This window comes from Talpa europaea, assembly GCF_964194135.1.
Source record: "Talpa europaea genome assembly, chromosome: 6".
NCBI classification, from domain to species: Eukaryota; Metazoa; Chordata; class Mammalia; order Eulipotyphla; family Talpidae; genus Talpa; species Talpa europaea.
Window position 1 is genome coordinate 105,138,725 of NC_140072.1, and position 19,856 is coordinate 105,158,580.

Below are 19,856 nucleotides of genomic sequence, written 5' to 3' on the forward strand. Positions count from 1 at the left end.
AATAGAACTTACCTTATCCACGTTGAAAAGCAACCCTTAAATGAAATATGTGAAAATTTTTTTTCACTTACAAGTCTCACAAACTTTGGTGACAACAACACTCTGAATGGCAATCACAATAGATGGTTTTGTTTTTGACTATACAAGGTAAACAGAAGCCCCCTCCCAATCCCCCACCACACACACACACATAACAGTAAAAGAAAGGAAAACAAAGTAAATAAAACCCAATCAAGACTAACTGGCACCATGAAGGGAAGAAGAAGGCTCAGTGGGGTTGGAGGTGCAGCACTTGGTTGGGGATTTCTGAAAGGAGTCAATCTCTATAACCCTCAGCCATTAGGTTAATTCACCTTTTTAGTGATTCTAGCACATCCTTCCACAATAAGATCACATGAAACTCATCTGTAGTAATGATTTTCACAAAAAGCTGGTCACAATATTTCAAATTGTACTGGCAAATATGGTTGAGTAAAACATGTAACAGACTCGGTATTTCAAATTGTATCTTAGAATAAATTCACTACTTAAAATAGCAATATGAGAGCACAATGCATTTGAAAGGATGTACTGGACATCACTGACAGAAGTGTGTAAGGTAACGTCATATAATAAAAATAAACATTCACTTAAGAATGAACCCTAGATATTACCTCAAGGCAATAATGTAGGCATGGAAAATATGAGTACACAATCTTATTGCAAATATGTACATCCACACATATTTCCTATTTTAGTTATATGGAAACTTGAGAACTTCACAGCAGCCTACTAAAATCACAGATCAACAGACAGAAGTAGATAAGAATGTGCAATTTATGAATACGGTTTATTACCATGGTTACAAACTTTGAGAACAGGCCTCTGAGACATTGGACTGAGACTTTGTCGAATATCTGTTTCAAAAAAAAAAAAAAATACAAGAAACTTAATAAAGAAGTCTGTTCGTCTCAAGGAATATAACTGTATTAGACTTTTTTCCCAAGGTTAAGTATTTCTGGAAACAAAGCAAAGCTTCAATACCCTGAAATACTTGAAGAAATAATGTTATGACTTTTACTTCCCATTTAATTATGTAACCATAAACTCCACTGGGATAAGGTACATATGGTTCTTTAGATGAGACTTGTCACACTAATCAGGATTTTCTAGGTTCAGTGCATTGATTTGGTAATGTGCTACTGACATCGGCCAACTGGAATACTACTCTTGCTGACATTTGTCATTGCACAGAAGGATTAAGCAAACTTATGAAACTTCTGAAGAGATGCTGCCTGTAGCACTACATTCTTGACACATGACTTTAAAAGAAATAAAAAAAAAAAAAGGTTGTTCTTTGTGATAGTTCCCTAGAAAGTAACACGAAACAAGGATAATGTTCACCTTTCGGCTTAGGTGTCCTTTTCCTTCGGTCGCGGAAGGCAGCCCCTGACTGCAAGGCCTCCAGCAGACTATCCATCACTCCTGTCTCATCACCCTCTGTGAAAAGAGATGCAGGGAATTCCATCAGCCCTTAGGGTTACCATAGCAATGTCAAAGCATACAGAAAAACTAGTGATGGGGGGGTTGGGGGTGCTGGGAGATCAGATGCCAAAACTAAGCTAGTGATTTCAAAATAAGATAGGACTTTAACCCTCTCATAAATCAAGTATGTTTTAATGAAATCTGTCTCATTAGTGCCTGTGTTACTGTCCACTAAATGGGACCCTGTTCCACTGATTCACTTCAGAGCACTGCTTTATAATCCCTCAGCACAATAACTTTAAATGGAATGTGGTTCTAGTCATAGGTTATCATAAATCACATTTCCCTTGTAGAAGAAATGGTTTTATTCAAAGCATCAGCTTCTATTCTAAAATTGACCAGGTGTGGGAAAGTGGGTTTGTTTGTTGTTATGGAGATCCAATGTCTAAACCTACTGTACAAAATTTTATTTGCAGGCTTTTGTGAACACACTCCTGGTAACTGATTTTTCAAATAGAAAAAAATATCCCCTGACTTTAAGTGACAAAGACCAATCACTATAAACTTTTATAGAATGCATGAAAAGTTTGTCTTCTATAATGAAAAATAAACTAAAAGAGGCTCTTAAAAGTCTAAAGTAACACATACATTGTGATTGGTTCAAACTGACAATATGTATATATTTAATGAAGGGTGTGATTATTGAGCCGATCCTCTCTACAAATAACAAATTACCTTGTAATATTCATAGTTATTTATAGTTGTCAGTACAAATTAGTCAAAGGAAGCTGGGGAAAAAAGCCTCAAAGATACCTGGTGGTGTAAGGGGTTAAGCACAGCACTATGAAGCAATCGGCAAACTCTGCAGCATGAGTTCGATGCCTGGCCAGCCAGAGAGGTGATCCACATAGCCCTGCAGATCCCTCCTGTCTCGCCTGCTGCTCCCTCAGCAGTGAATTTCAGTCACTCTGTCTCTCGTGAATCCTTTCACCCCCTGCACCTCGGGCCTGTACCCCAGCTCTTGTATGCATAAATAAATGAATCTTTAAAAAATAAAAATAAAAAAGATACTACTGACCCAACCCAAATTCAAGAAAACACAAAGGACTTTTTTATTGTTCCTCAGAAGGATGTTATTTGCAGGTATCCTCTATGAAATTGTGTGGCTAGTATACAGTTATGTCTCAAGTAATAGAAAACAATTTTCCTCTGGATTTTGAATTTCTTTTTCTGACACTGAATCCCTTTACAGTGAACAGATGACGAATGAATGCAGTAGAGTACAAATAACACACTCATTTACAGTTTATAAACAGATATATAAATATAAATATGTAAAACCCTTTTTCCATCTGGTTCTATTCATATTTTTAGAAAAGTACTAAACTTACAGGTGTAATCAAAATAAAGGTGGGTAAAAAGTAGAGTATTTGGGGGTTGTTAATTTAAATGTAAATTTAAATCTAAAGTGGCTTAATGGCTATTTTAATTAAAATACATTAAATATTTCAGACACTTTAATTAGTAACTACCTAGCTATCTTCGAAAATTTACGGTTTTCAAACTCAACTATATTTTTTCCTGAAAAGAACTGCATGCAATGCCAAATATTTAAGGAAGTGAATATATGCTATTTGTAAAAAGAAACATTTAAAAAATCCAAAAGTTTAAGAAAGCAGGCATCATAGTAATGGAGTACACTTCATGGAAAAAAAAAGAACTGCAAAGAAAATTTGAATTGCTAGTAAATTCATTGTTGGTAGTACTATTGATTTATTGATTCTGAAACTATTATGTCAGTAAGATTTAGCAGAGGATGTTTGGGGCAGCACAAGTCTTACTAGGAAAGAAAATACAAACATAGAATGAGGGAAAGAGAGGGAGAAGCATGAAGTGTTGAATTGGATTTAAAGACATTCAAGGTTTTAAAAAAAATACTTTTCCCAGCTTAGTGCCCCCAAAGAGTTCATGTGTAATGGCAATGCAGTGACAATGAACAACTAGCCATCAGAGCATGCTTTCTAAATATCATTACTCACTAACAGGAGCCAGAATACTTAGAAAAATGGCTGATTCTAGGGCTAAGCCCAAGAAAGTGTAAAATGAACTAGGAACATATGTCAGAAAAGTAGAAAGTGGTCAGAAACAGCTAGGGGTGTGTCAAGTAATAATGGGATTGGATTGTTAGACACTGGAAAAAATAATGCTGAACTAGTACTAAAAAAAAAGATACATTAAATAGAAGGAAAGAAAGCTTTTCTTTACAGAATGTCAATCAATTATTATCAAAGATAGGGAAAGAGAAAATTCACCAAATTACTTACTACTTACATAGTTAAGAAATGATGTGGGTAGAAATGATCAATGGTAGCAAAAACCAAAAAAAAAAAAAAAAAAAAAAACACACACACAAAAAAACCAAACTATAAGGTTGTTGGGAACATGATATGGAGAAAATCTGACATTTATCACTTATTTAAGTAATCAAATTTGATAACATCAAAAATAGGACACACTGATATCAACTGCCTCCTGAAGTGATGCCCTAAGACAGGCAACCCAAAGTAACATGTGTAGTGCTTTGCACAAAAATATTCAATATGAATCACACTGATACCGTCACTTGGAAGTGCAAAACATGCAGGAGAATAAAAGTCACAGACACAGAGGGGACAGGGGAAGTGGTGGGAGAACACACAACATAGCTTTGTTTCTTTCCCCCCTTTTCGCATCCATCTAGCAGCCAAACCTTGTTTAAAACACTTCCAGTATCTTTCACATCATTTTTCATTTTTGCACAACATATGCATAATAAAATAAAGAAGTAAAAAAAAATAAATTAAAAAAACTTTCTCTTGAAATATACACCACTGATAAAAAGAACTTTTGTAGATATAATAAGAAAGAAAAAAAAAAACACTTCTAGTATCTCATGAATGGATCCCTGTTCCCTTTTCTGACTAAACTTTACATGGGTGCTTCAAAACTCAACTATTTTTCACATGAAATATCAAATGAGTTATCTAGTCATGTTTCCAGTTTATTCCTAATTCATCTCAGATAATACTAATAAATCCCAAAGCTGAATTATGATCTTAATCCCCCAGTCCTAAATTTTCAGTGTCTCCCATTTCCCACAAAATAAAGTTCCAAGTCTTTCTCTTACCCTATCCTTAATTCCAACTGCTGTTTTTTAAAAAATGATTATTTATGCATACAAGAGCTGGGGTACAGGCCAGAGATGTGGGAGGCGAGAGGGCTCTCCAGAGACAGAGTGGGGAGCAGAACAGGCAGATTGACTGAAATACACTGCTGAGGGGCGCAGCGGGCGAGGCAGGAGAGGTCTGCTGCACCATGGGGGTCATCTCCCTGGCTTGGGATTGATCTCGTGTGCAGTAGCTGTAGACTGCCCAGTTGCTTTTCTAATCTTATCACTTTTTTAAAAATTTTTATTTTAATTTTTATATTTCCCATACAATTGCAACCCCGATTTTGACCCCATCCCTCCTTTCCACTCCCTCCCCACCCCTCTCAAAGAGTGTCTCTGGTTCATAGTTATTGTTGTCTAATCTTATCACTTTCAACACCACAATGTATTCTTCAGCTGAAGGCAACCTCCTGGGATTCCTCAAGACCCCACCTGGAAGAGTGCTTGTCCTCCAGAGCTGATGGCTATTCTTGTTCTCCTTTCCCACACAAATAACGACAAAGACATGCATTCCAGTCTGAGCTTTCAGCTACCTGTGTGACCCTGGACTACTTACATAATCATTATGACACATGTAATAGAGATAATACCTGTCTAGGGTTAAAGAGAGGGTGAAAAGAGATAATACAAATGAAAGCACCTGGCAAATTGCTAAGTCATAAAAATCTAGGGAATAAATTCATAAATGAACTCCACAGTGCACTATAGGAAGCTGAGGAAATACCTACTTATTAATATGTTTCAAGCATTCATTGTTTTATACATTATAATTAAATATATCATTTATAGAATATTTGATTAAGTCTCTGGTAAAGAATATAGTCATATATGACAGCTCTTCTAAGGGAAACTGATCGTAAGCACAAGTAGATTGTTCATCTAATGGATAAGATGAAGACATAATGAAGATTTTTCAAATGTTAAAAATGCATTTTAAAATTTTCATTTCATACATATTTACTGAGGGATTACAGTGTACCTTTCTAGGCAACAGAGATATGACTTAGGGCCTCAGAAATAGAAAAAGGGGACTGGTACATGAGGGATCTATTAGAATTATGAGACATATAAGGCTTTCTACCGAATTATGACTATACAAATCAGCAAAAGCTAGTCATGGCAGGGAATGGGGAAGGAATGGTGGGAACAAAGGCAAAAGATAACAACTAGAGTGAGGCTTAATAAAGTATTTAAATGATTCATATTTACAGTATCCTAATACAAACCAGCAAAAAATTAGCCATTTTTTATTATAGACTAGAATTCAATTTCACTAACAAGTCAATTTATATTCAAAATATTTATAACTTCTCTCCTACTATGAAAACTTTTAAATAGACTAATTATAATAGTCAAAGCTTTGCTAGGTCTGAGTAACATATCACCTTGGATAATTTGTAAATGGTATTCTAAACATCACAAAGCATCAAGGGAAGTGAAGAAGGGTGAGTAAAGATGAGATATTACTAAAGTAGAATCAGGAGCATGTGGGTCAGGCAGAGGGTGGATCTGCTAAAGTGTGAGGCAGATTTGTCTAAAGTCTCTTGGGTCTATGACTGAAGGAACAGAAAATATGGGGACTTAAAAAAAATTCAGTTTGGTGGGTGACAGATGTTAGATAGTAAATTTTCTTGCAGACATGTGAGTATAAGGTAGTCAGAGACCTCTAGCCTCAATTTCAAATTAAAATTTGGCTAATACTTTTGGAAGCCTTTTTCCTACTTAAAAAAAAAAAAAAAAAAGTCATTCAGCACCATGGACCAGACCCTGAAGAAGGTCCTATATATATCAGGTAAGACTTGACCCTTGACTTCCAGGTGATAGGGGCACTCTGGAAAGTACATATAACTGAATCAGGAGGAGCAGTTTCTTAAGAACCACCTCAATGTAAAGAGTAGCAAAGAAAGATAAGGCAGTGATATGGTAGGAACTTTCTTGTCTTTATTCTCGTTTCCCCAAAAGTTCAACAACACTGAAATTGCAGAAAACTGAGAAAACAAGTAAGATCCTAAAAGATTCCAGAAGAGAACACATATAAAGGTATCTGAAATAGAACTGGATTTCTCCATAGCAATACTAAATTCTACAAGAAAAAGAAATTTCAAATTCTGAAAAGCAGTTATATCTAATGAAAAAATGATGATGTTGCCAATAAGAAAATGGAAATTTCCTACTTATGCACTCTTTCTGAAAAAGCAACTGGAAGGTGAACTTTTACAAAGCGAGGGATAAAAGTAAGAAGATGACAAAATAGCAAAGTGGCAGAAAGTGTAGTTAGGGCAACACCGTGTTCCAGATTCAGAGCAGCCAGTCAGCTCTCACATGGCAGAAAACTGTTGTAGGAGAGAACAGTGGCCAAAGAATGGAAAGCAAATCTGTTGTGTTGGACCATTTGCAAAACTGATTGTTGCTTATTGCACAGATCTGTCAGAGAGTTTGGACAAAACAGTGACAGGTATGTACAAATACTAAGCGCAGTTTTAAAAAATGTTAGTACTTAAGTAGGAATAACATTTTCCAATAGGGAACAGTCATTGGATAATAACTGGATGAGTGCAGAGTTTGCACAGTTCCAATTTTACAAACAATGACTCTTTTTTGGCAACTGATTATTAACAATTATAATGAAAAGGCACCAGAGGTAAAGGAGAAGGAGTTTAAGTGGTCAGTATATGTAGCAAGACAACAAAAGGGGACTAAATCCCCAAGCACTTTGTAAGGAACCTGGTAATACCTAAAATGAGTGCATTTATCTAGAAACATAGTAGAGATAAATAACAGGTAAAAACAGTGGAGGTAAAAAAAAAAACTATGAATTAAGTGATTATCTCTGGGAATGGGTGAGGGAGTTGTAAGGAATGAGGGAGGAAAAAGATATTTTACTATGCTATCACCCTATTACATTGAACTTAGGAGATTGCAGACAATACATTGATAAATAACAAATAATTTTTAAAAGTTCCTGACAAGAAAAGACAACCGAGGAGAAAAGGACTCATGACATACAGGTACTTTCCTCTGATAAGGAAAGGAAGTCAGGTAACAAATGGTCCAAGATAATATAAGTATTATTATGGAAATCTCCACAAAGGGCACCTGGTATGGGACACAGAAAGCAGGGGTAGCAGTTACAGTTACTAAAGGTCTTCTGGATCTCTAAGAATGAAAGAAGAGCTTTAGGTTTGTAAGAGCTTGCAGAAGAGGGAGGGAAGACCCTATTACACCTTATAGAACTGTAAAGGAACAGGAGTTCTTTAGTGATGTGAAAAGAGAAGGAGAACTAGATAGGAACAGGGTTCTAGTGGGGAATTTGGAGAGGTAAAACTGGGGATTCAGTTAAAGGTCAACTCAAGAAAGGTCGAAAATGCAAAGCAAGGGAGCATGGGTTTTATCTTCAATGGTGTTACTAACTTGTTTTAAACTAGAAAGGAACTTTTTTACCTTAGAATGTAAATTTTTTTTTTACATTCTACATTTATCCTTAGATAAAATTAAAATTAATTCTACATTTATCCTTAGATAAAATTTTTACTTTAGAATGATCACGCCAAGAAGAGACAAAATGAAAGGCAAGGAAAAAAGGAATATGTTTAGTGATTTAAACCTAGGCAAAATGTGATTGCAGTGTCCAAGTGAGGAATGTGAGTGACCAATATAAAAAGGAAAAAGATGGAAGAATGAAAAATTCTTGGTCAACATGGACGTGGGCATTTTTAAAATGTGAGCATTAAAATGAAGTTGAGGGTAACTTGAAGGTATCAGCTTGGCCAAGCAGACACATGTTGATACCTTGATACCATTCTCCAAGAACCAAATAATCTTTGTTTGGTGGTAGATCATGCTGAAACTAGAGAGGAGATCAGTTTTGGGTAAGTTGAGATGCTTATGAGATATCTAACTACTGTGATTAAAGGCATCTAAGAGAGAGGATTTCACAAACTTAAAACATGGGAGGAGAGGAACTAAGTTAATAGAAGCAAAATGGCTGCATTTGAAGTGATAGAAGAGAGTGTAATCACAGAGAAGTGGTAAAGAACACAAGTTTGAATTCAAACAATTTGGATTCCAGTACTGGTCTTCTAATTAGCAAGCAACGTGACTATGGCCAAATTAACATTCCCACTCCTCATTTTTCCCCTCATCTTGAATGTGAGATAATAACAGTACCTGCTTCACAGGTTAAATGGAGGAATAAAGGAGATAAATCATACGTAATGTTAAGTAGAATGCTTGGCACACAGTAAGAACTCAGAAACAACAGTTCACCTCCAATGTGGTGGTTATTGGTATTATTGTGGAACATGAGCTCTCTTAGGATTCCCAAGTGTGTGCATGAATAAGAGAGGTGAGAGTGAGGCACAAAGGCAAACTAATATATAATATATATATATAGGGGGGTTTTAGGGGATTTTAGCAATAAATGGCTGTTCTCAACCTTGTGAGCCGTTATCACTGTTTACATGTGCTTTTAGAATTCTCTTTTTAACTCCTATCTTCTCCTGCCATCCTTCTTCAAGTTTCAGCATATTTTATGATTTCAGTAGTAGTGAAAGATGTAAGGATAACTACCTGGAATTTAGAGTGGGTATATGGAAGGAAACTTCAGTTTCCTCAAAGAAACTGTTGAAAGTGAGCAGTTATTGCACACTATTCAGAGGCTTGTAGTTTAGCTGATCTCTTTCTAAAAGAAACATGAGACAGTTGCCTTAAAAAATTACATGAATTACTGTTTGGTGTTGCTAGTTGTAGATCTTCTGGGAACCAGATTATATTTGCTTTACTTGGTAACCTAGTTTAGTCTTTACCCTTCTATAACAAAGCTCAAAATACTGCGTAAACCAGATGGCAAAAATACAGGAATTAACTTAACAGTCTTTGAGTTTGTTGTAATCTAGATGTGATACTTAAAATTTATTTGAGTCAAGGAAATTAGAAAGTCAATTTTCATTGGGATTTAATTGATAAAATGATAATTAGAACTGTCTTTTTTAATAGAGTAATTAAATGATAGGTTCAGCCATAAGACCTGGAATTTCATGTATGAAAACCTAATGGTTTAATATTTCTGTTTTTTCCTCCATTATTTGCATGAGTTGAATTAAATGTTTCCATTCTTTCATTTTTAAAACTAATGAACACAATTGCAGAATTCCAGAAAAATAAGTTACTTGCAGCTCATGCAATTCTCCCAAAGCAAAAACACACACGGATTTTTGGAATGTAAGCATCTTAAGGCATTAGATTTCAATATAACCATATGATCAATGAATGTGTTTGCCATTAAAAACTATTACAGCAAAGTTGGGAAAGCAAACTGGACTAACTGCTATGGAAAACTATGTGGATGTTCCTCAAACTACTAAAAATGAAGATACCATATGATCCAGCAATCCCACCACTAGGGATATACCCAAAGGACACAAGACATGAATTCCAAAGGATACCTGCATCCCTGTGTTTATTGCAGCACTTACAATAGGTTAAGATATGGAAATAACATAAATGCCCCAAAATAGATGAATGGATCAAGAAGATGTAGTATATATACACAATAGAATACTATTCAGTAATCAAAAAAGATAAACTCATGACATTTGCAGCAACATGGATAGAGCGGGAAGGGATTATGCTCAGTGAAATAAGCCAGAGGTAAAAAGAAAAATATTGGATGGCTATACTTATAGGAGGAATATAGGAGACCCAAATAAGGGATTGGGGAAAAAAAAATAATAAATAAAAATAGCAGGTAACTATAAATCAGAGACATTCTACAAGGGAGGGGGAGATAGAGGAATAAAAATAGGGGAAAGAAGAGCACCAGGGACTATGATGATGGTCCACAGGTGAATTGGTGGTGGGACTTTTATGGGAAATACACCTTGAAGGTGAAAGCATACAAGCATGCATTGTACAAAAATGAACAATGATATTATATATGTAAAAATTAAAAATGAGTATTATGCAAAAATTTAGTTGGGTCATATTAAAAAGATATTCTACGCACACACACACACAAACACCAAAACTTAAATAAGACTACTAAAGTGTCTACCATGGGACACTACTCCCACAAGCTGAGTACATGTATGTACACAAATTTGTGTTGTGCAGAAGTTACGGGTGACTGGTTTGTTGAGTAACTTTGGAAAATAATGTATAGTATATACTTCTCTTGGCACTACACATCAATACACACCAATTCTGACCAAAAATTCAATTCATCATTATTGATATATGTGGCATTTCAAATTGGGGGGGTGATAAGAAAATGATCAATAACAATAGTATTTGGATACTGTTCTGCTATTCACATAATAAATTGTGAATGTGTGAAACATTTCAAAATAAAAAATTAAATTGCAAATATATAGCAGACAGTATGGAAAAGTATATTTTTTCTTAGTTGTGGATTTTTCTCCTAGGAAAAATCTAAATACCCAAATGTCATATAGATTATACTACACCAAATGTCTACTAATCAAAAGAATAGCAAGACTATACAAACAATGAAAGGATAAACTAGAAAACATTTGAAATACAGGTATTCTAAGTCAGATTTTCTTGAAATAAACATTATGACAGTAAGAGAAAGGCCAACAATTTAATAAAAAGCACAACAAAAAATATGGGCAAATAATATGCTCAAGAAATGCATCTTTGGGGCCTCCCTGGTGATGCGAGGGGTTTAAATCTCAGCACTATGAAGCAATCCCCAGCCACTGCAGCATGAATTGGATCCCTGGCCAGGTTGCTAACACACATGGTGTAGCAGACCTCTCCTGTCTCTCCTCAGCAGTTTATTTCAGTCAATCTGCCTGTTTTGCTCTCCACTCCATCTCTGGCGAATCCTCTCACCACCCCCCATACCTCTGTCCTATACCCCAGCTCATGTATACATAAATAAATCTTTTTTAAGAAAAGAAATGTATCTTTAAAATGAACACCTTTTATGCAGAGGATATAATTCTCAACCTTTTTCATAATTGAAGATAGTAAATACAATCAACGAGAAATAATTTTTCACTTATCATCATGGCAACAATAAAAAATGAGGATAATTGCTAAAGGTTGGAAAACAGATCACTCCACACATTGTTGGTGGAATAAGAAAACTAATGTAACCTCTTTGGAATGCAACTGAGCAATCTGTATCTGAAATAAAATTGCGCACATCATTGACAAAATAATTTTATTCTAAGAAAATTATCCTATTATCAGACTAAGGGACAATGGCATCAGAATAAAGTCCCTGCTTAGCTGTGAAGAGATTAAATTGGGAAGTTCAGATAGGCACTGAATTTGATATTCTTCCAAAAGGCATGGAGGGAGTGATGTGAAGGAGAGTGGGGGTGGTGGGCTTGGGGTCAAAACCTGAGTACCTCACAATTGCCTGGGACAAACACTGACCAGAATCAACAGAATGATGTGGAGAAATTGCAACTCAAGAGAACAAATAGAGAGTGGAGGGAGAGGTAGCTGTTGGGGTGGAAACTATTGTTCATATCTGCACCCCAGGAAAGTCAAAGAAAGATGAGTGTTGAGAATCTAGCCACGGGAGATGAGATATAGGCATGAATGCTATGGGGTGCCAGGAAGACTGCCAGAGGTTGTGGTACAAACTGGAAAACAAACTTAGAAAGGTACAACTAATCCTACCAAGTTCCCCTAGGAACTGAAGTTCATGCACAGATATGGGAACAAACAGATAAAATGAGGTATCAATGGAATGCTCTGGGGTTGCACAAAGGGCCCAGTACACAAATTGCAGAGATATAGCACTGAGTCCCAGAGAAAAGTGCCAATAGTGTGGACACAGGCAAGAGTCAAAAGAGAACTAGCAGTCAGCATCCCAAGTCACAGACCACTCCATGACCCCTGCACTCACTGCAGACACAGCTACAGATCAGCTCTGTCAGGCATATATCACCATCTACTGGAATAATGGAAGATATGCACCCTTAATTTTTATAAAGTAAATCATGGGGGAAAGACTTCAACAGCCAATCTGAGCCCTCATGAGAATTCTACACCACAGGGAGAGAACAAATATCCCTACCACAACAACAAGGGTATGGAAGAATTTCCACAGAATTCAAAATTGTCATGATAAAGAAGTTCAGAAAACAAATGGAAGAAAACTCTGAAAAGCAAATGAATGCCCTGAGAAACACAAATAATGAACAGGATTGAAATTAAAGATTTAAGTAAGAAAGTAACAGATTTACGAAGAAAACTATAAGACATTGCTAAAAGAAATAGAAGAAAGAAATGAAATGGTATCCCCTGCTCATGGATTGGAAGAATAAACATTGCCAAAATGCCCATCCTACCTAAAGCAATAAACTGATTTAATGCAATTCCTGTCAAAGTTTCAATGGCATTCTTCAAAGAAATAGAACAAATGTTACTGAAATTCATATAGAACCACAAAGACACTCACTAGTCAAAAAAATTCTGACAAAATAGAGGAAGAGTGGAAGAATCACATGAATGAACTTAAAACTATACTATAAAGCCTTAATAATCAAAAGAGTATGGTACAGAGAAAGACAAGTGGAATAGAATTCCGATCCCAGAAATAAATCCACATCTGCACAGTTTATCTATTACAAAGGAGCCAAGACTATACACTTGAGCAAGGAAAACTTCTTCAATAAATGGTGTTGCAGAAATTGGACAGCTGAATGCAGAAAACAGAAACAACCTCTATCTTACAACATATACAAAAATCAACTCAATGGATAAAAGATTTGGATATAAGACCTGGAACAAAAAAATACACAGAAGAAAACTGGGAAAACTGTACCAGCATAGTCTTCACAGATATTTTTGTGGATATATCTCCAGCAGCAAGGGAAACAAAATACAAACACTTGGGACTACATCCAACTTAAAAGCTTCTGTACAGTAAAAGAAACTGTCACGAAAACAAAAAGACACTACTGAATGGGAGAAAATATTTGCCCCCATAATTCTGACAAAGGAATAGTATCCATTTGTTGCATGAAGATACAAACCAATAAGAATAAAGCAACCCCATCAAATAATGGGTAGAGAAACCAAATAGGCACTTGTCCAAAGAAGACATACAGATAACCAACAGGCACATTGAAAAAAATGCTTAGCCTTATCTGAGAGAAATGCAAATCAAAAACACAAGAAAACACCTCACTACTGTGCAAATGGTACAAATCAAAAATACCACAAAGAGCAAGTGTTGGTGAAAATGTTGAGAAAAAGGAACTCTCTTATATTGTTGGTGGGAATGGAGACCCGCTCAGTCCCTATGAAAACAGTACAGACGATTCTCAAAATATTAAAAATAGACCTACCATATGACCCAGCAATTCTACTCACGGGTATCTATCTAAAGAATGCAAAAAACACCGATTTGAAGGAAAATATACACTCTTATGTTCTGTACAGCACTATTTACAATTTGTTTAGCTAAGCTGTTGAAACCCTTAGTGCCGAAATACAGGTAAGTGCATCAGAAGATGTACTATTTACACATGTTGAAATACTACTCAGTTACTGAAAAGATAAATTCTTGCCATTTGTGGAACACAGGTACAGGAAGAGGGGATTATCTTAATAAGAAGAGAAAGACTAATTTAGGATCATGTCTTAGAAGGGTCCAATAAAGCCGAACTAACAACAAACCCTAGACAGTGGACTACAGAACTGAGGCCAAGAGAGAACAGTGGGAGAGGGAGAGAGAACAGTGGTCTACCGAGAATGGACTATGGGTGCTTTGGTGGTGGTTGTTGTGGTGTAACAACACCTGGAGTGGGAGCTCCTATACTTCTAAAACACAATGATGCAAACCAGTGTTAATCAACTGAAACAAACAAAAGAACATTAACCTTTGGGAACTCACTTGTGTGCAAAGTCTCATGGATAAGCGTATCATTACAATGTTAGTAACAAGAGATTGGAAATTAATTATCCATTTGCAAGAGACAGACTAAATTATGATACCCATGCACTAAGGTATGTTCAGATATTAAAAAATAATGAAATATTAAAATTGTTGATACATACCATCTCCAAAAGATAGCATGGAAAAAAAAAAAACATATTTTTTCACCGAGGTCAGTGAACACAAACCTTTCTATGACCATGTGTGGCTATTAATTACAAAGCGGAGGGTAAGTTTTCTGACTTCCTGCTTAGCGATTACTCTACCACATAGTGCTGAAGAAAGGCTTTCTTTAATCATCCTTTCAGTGTTAAATGCTTTTTAAAACGTCTCTCATGTAAGTATTTAAGTGTCCAACTCTGATTAGCTTGTTCACAGTGAACTATTCCAACAATTACTAAAGAAAGCAAAATTTAAAAACCAGTGTGGCCTCCTTGGTGAAAAGAATGTTGTTTAAGTCAGCCTAGGGTGCTGAACAGATGCCTTCAGTTGCAAAAACACAGAATGTCAGGGGAAAAATAATGTATCTATTTTAATATATATGTAGATGTGAAATGATAATGACATTTAACAAGATGTGACTCTCACATACAGTGAACACCCATGACCCCTTTAATCACAGAGTAACCCAGAGAGGAAAAGGTTAATTACATGGCATAACACAACCACTTCAGGATAGAAGCTTCACTTGTCATCCACAAGAGTCTCTTCACTTTACTGAGACATAAGCTTGGCAATTGCTTTCTTCCCATTGAAAACATATTAGGATGTTTTAGATTTGTTTTGCTATTTTCTTATATCAGAGAGGAATTTTAAAAAATCCTTTGCGATGTTTCTAGTCCTCATAAAGTTTCTGAACAACGAACAAAACAATTTCAAACTGAGAAGATGAAAGTGCTTAATCCTACCAAAAATCAAAAAAAGGAAGAGGGAAGCAAGGGAATAGTCGTGACTTCACAGGAATTGTTCTAGGAGAAGCTGGGATAAATGAACTGAGGCCAAGAGTGGTAACTCTCAGCGAGTGGTACCTGGAACACTGAATGGGGCCCAGATGGGTCCCCAAAGTCGTGCTCTGACAGCAGCATATGGTGTACACCGGGGAAAGGGGAAAATAAGATGAGGAAGGCAGGCCAAGGGAACTTGGATTCAAAGCTGAAGAACTGACATGGAATGTTTTTGAAAGGTGTGAAATAATCAAAACTGTATTTCACTATGATTAAAGCTGGCACAGTGTGAGGATGTCAAGCCTGGATAACTGGGAAAATGGTGGTATCCTTAACCCAAAACGAGAACATGAACATCAGGTTTTATGTGGAACACGATAACTTAGGTTTTAGATGAATTGATTTTGAGGTGCTGGCAGAATATTCAAACTGTTTTGTCCAAGAAGTAGTTGGAAATATAAAACTATGAAGTCAATTCAATTCTACAAATACGCACTAAGGAATATGTGCCAGGCACTGAAACCAGCCCCAGTCCTACTTCTCATGGGACTTAAGAGTCCAAGGGCAATTTCAACGCATAATTCGTGACTACCAGTATGACAAATGTTCCAAAGAAGAAAGCAGAGTGCTATGAAATTGCTTAATATAGAGGCAGTAGGTTAGAGATATAGCATGGCTGCCCAGTGATGATTTTAAGGGGTTCTGCTTTGAAATCTCTATTTGTACTTACATTTCTGAAGATATTTTTCTTGTCCTTTAAAATACAGGACTCTATACACAGCATATTAAACAGTAGAAACTTGTGTACTACCATCCCGGGTGCCAAGAGTGGTAGTTAAACATCCTCTCACTGCTGCCAAACTTGTCTAGGCAAAGCAATTTTATTAGATTCAAGTTCTAGGTTCATTGCGAATATGAATTTGTGAGTCGCAGTATTGTATTTTTCCTTTTCATTTCAAAGGAGAAATGCAGATATATTCTGCACAGATATGGTATTTCCTTCCTATCTCTTCCCTAATCAGATGCAGAAATTTAAGAAGAAGAAATTTAAAAATCTTAATCAGTGTAATAGCAACATATTTTTAAAAGAAAAGAAATCAGCAAAGACAATAAGGCAAATCTGAATGAGTGGAAAGTGGAGAGGAAAAGGAACTGACATATGCTTTGGGAGAAAGCAAATAACACAGAAAAGAAATGAAAATGGGAGACAACTGAACTTTCGATGAACTCATTAAAAATTGCAAAGAAACTGGAGGCAAAAAAATGTGCTAAACTCTCTCAAGAGAACAATAGAAGATTTTTCCCTAGACTACAAAAAAGCTGACAAAATGAATACAGAAGCCCCCAAATAAATACTGATATCAGCTAGGTTTGAGAACAATTCTATTTAGAAAAATGGTATGCTTGAGAGAAAGAACAAAAATCTAAATATGAATTAAGATACACGAGGAACCATCAATTTGATTGAATGTCTGTTAGCTGGGGTCTGGGGAGTATTTCACTTAGCTTTTCTAATCTAATTTTCACCAACTCAATTCCCTATTAAAGCCAGCAAACCTGGGAGCAAGGAAGTAATGTATCCATAATGTATCCCCTCTGAGTATCAGAGGGGAGGTGTGACAAGACACCTTTCCGATTCTAATGCTCACATTCTTTTCATTACAGACGTTTCATATGATACAGACCTTGTATAACCGAGAAGTACTCAGATCTTTGGTTCTGTGGACTTAAAGTGAGTTTTTGGAAATGCCTCATGACCCAAAAAAGAGAATAACTTTTATAGTTGGGAACTCAACCAACAAGCGCAGATTAGGTTTCTCCAAATTCACTGAGAACCAGATGCCTTTCCCTAGAACCTGGCAATAAATGAGATGCAGATCATAGACGACTCCTTTGTCACAAAGATATTCCCTCTTCTAGGACCAGAAGGATCTAGATATACTAGAATCAGTCCAGTCTGCAGTGGCTTCCTGGCCTTGCCCTACAACCTACCTGCTGGGCAATTGTTATAGTTTCACCAAGATCATTATCACTCCCAGCAGTCACCACTGTCCAGAAGGTAAGTTCTTCCTGGATGTTTCATCAGCACTTAATAGCATAAACAACTTCTCCACTACCTCAATATCTTCAGTGAACATTCCTCGCACCTTTTTATCTTAATTTGAAATGGGCTCTATCTGGGAATGGAGAAATGTTTTCCTTCCTTCACTCTTAGCAGATGTTGCTCATCCTCTCTTATGTGACTTATATGGTGTATAAATAGAGGTTTATCTTCTCTCTCTCTCTCTCTCTTCATTGTTACATCAGACTGTCATTTCTTCTCCCTGATGTGAAAAAGAACTCTCCTTTGAAACACGTGTCATTCAGTTGTACCACAGTCAACCCCCTAGGTCAATGTCATCTTGTCATGTACTTGTCTTCCCTCCCACACAAAACAGATTATGTCATCTGATTCCACCTTTCTCTTTCGGCCATCAGCAAGTGTGAATTCAATTCCATGTGAATGAATTCAACAGCAAATTCCCTGGACAAATCCTTTCTGTCTACTTTTTACTATCCACTCCTTTTTTTTGGGGGGGGGGGTGTAGCTTTTTATTTTTTTAAGATTTATTTATTTATACAAGCACTGGGTACAGTCAGAAGTGCAGGAGTGTGAGAGAATTCACCAGAGCCAGAGCAGGGAGCAGAACAGGCAGAAGGACCGAAGTACACTGCTGAGGGGAGCAGCGGGCGGCAGGAGAGATCTGCGCGCCATGTGGGACCCTCCCCCGGCAGCCAGGGATCAAACCAGCCGGGGATTGAACCGGCGCTGCAGAGGCTGCGGGCAGCTTCACAATCCAGCGCTCAACTGCTGCGCCACCAGGGAGGCCCTTTACTATCCACTCTTATATTCATAATTTGAACGTTGCTGCCACCTACAACTTTTCTTCTTCCAATAACTAAATCCCTACAAGCTACTCCTGTGCTTCCTGTTCTTTCTCTCTCACTAGTTCTGTCCCCTGTCCATGGAAGTGTCCAATATTCTGCTCTGATCACCTTCATTTCCTCAGTTATCTAGCTTATACTCTATGGTTCATCACTTTCACCTGGTGAACCACAGGTAATCTAACCCTTCTTCAGTAGATGTCTTCCTCTATTTCAGATACAAAAAAAACTGCTGGATGAAAATATCTTAACTTTAAATCTACAATGTATCTGCACTTAGGCCCAGTCATTCCTCCTCCCTCACCATCACAATAGCAGAGTGTCTTGCTTTCCAAGACAATTTCCCACCTGGCATCTTAACGCTCTACACTTTGTCCTGTTGCCCTTAGGACCTTACTCTATTGAGAGTCATTCTCTCCCAACTTCCATTTTCCATTCCTTCCATCACAAAATTTAAACAAATTCAAATGCCTTCTCTGCCTTCTCTTAACCCCAAACCCTCTCTAATTACTATCTTTTCTTACAGACTCACTACCCATATTAATTTATCGACACTTTATGCTCTCCTTCAAACTGATGTTAATGGGGCAATTATCAGTTTACTACAGGATCTCTTGGTAGCATGATAATATTGACTATGGCTTCTCCTTTGAAACTAATGTCTTCTTTTTCCTGGGCTTCCTGATACCACAATTTCTCAGCACCTTACCACCTCCATGTTGGTGCCTTCCCTGACTCCTTTCCCTTGGCACCATAATTACAGCCTTTCTCATATGCCTCATCATTTCTGCCCCATCGCCTTGGATGTTGAGAACTCCTAAGTTTTATCAACAGCACAAGATCCACTCCTGAGCCCCAACTAAAATGACCAACAATCAGTGTTTGCAAAGACTCAGGGTTTCCTGGACACAGAGCTTTCAGCGCTAAAACTGGGAAAATCTTCCGGTAAACTGGGATGAGTTTACCTAATCGCCCTTACCCACTATGAAATCACAACGGAGACATGGTAACTTGAGTGTTCTACACATATCTAAAAGTAAGCCCTAAGAAAGTGAATACCATTTTCCTCAAACTTCCACCTTCTCCTAGGTTCCTTACATTGGTCAAGGCACATCTGTTGCAGCCAGGAGGTGACTATGGAAGGAAAGCATACCTAGCAGGAGCTCTGAATCTCAAAGTGCTGAGATCCTAGCGATTTTTTTTTTCTGACCAGGGAAATAGCCATATAACCTGGTAGCACCTACAAGCCCTCCTAAATGAAAGACAACAATAAAAACAAATATATCATTTAACTGGAAAAAAAAATATACATATATTAGCTAGCTCCAGCGATGCAAGATTTCTTTCTTCAATGCCATGTTTTTCTATCATTCAAGTTCATCACACTAATTTT

The 19,856-nt window shown here is 36.8% G+C and overlaps 1 protein-coding gene across 1 annotated transcript in view; it reads right to left on the reverse strand.

Annotated features, from left to right (window-relative positions):
• DIAPH3 (diaphanous related formin 3) overlaps positions 1 to 19,856 on the reverse strand; it is a gene marked incomplete at its 3' end in the record, with an annotated part of 318,599 nt that overhangs the window by 108,784 nt on the left and 189,959 nt on the right. Inside the window, exons 19-20 of the mRNA XM_084235758.1 lie at positions 1,384 to 1,479; positions 837 to 896 (exon numbers count right to left, since the gene is read on the reverse strand). Of these exons, the coding sequence (XP_084091884.1) occupies positions 837 to 896; positions 1,384 to 1,479 (156 nt within the window). The remainder of the gene's footprint in view (positions 1 to 836; positions 897 to 1,383; positions 1,480 to 19,856) is intronic.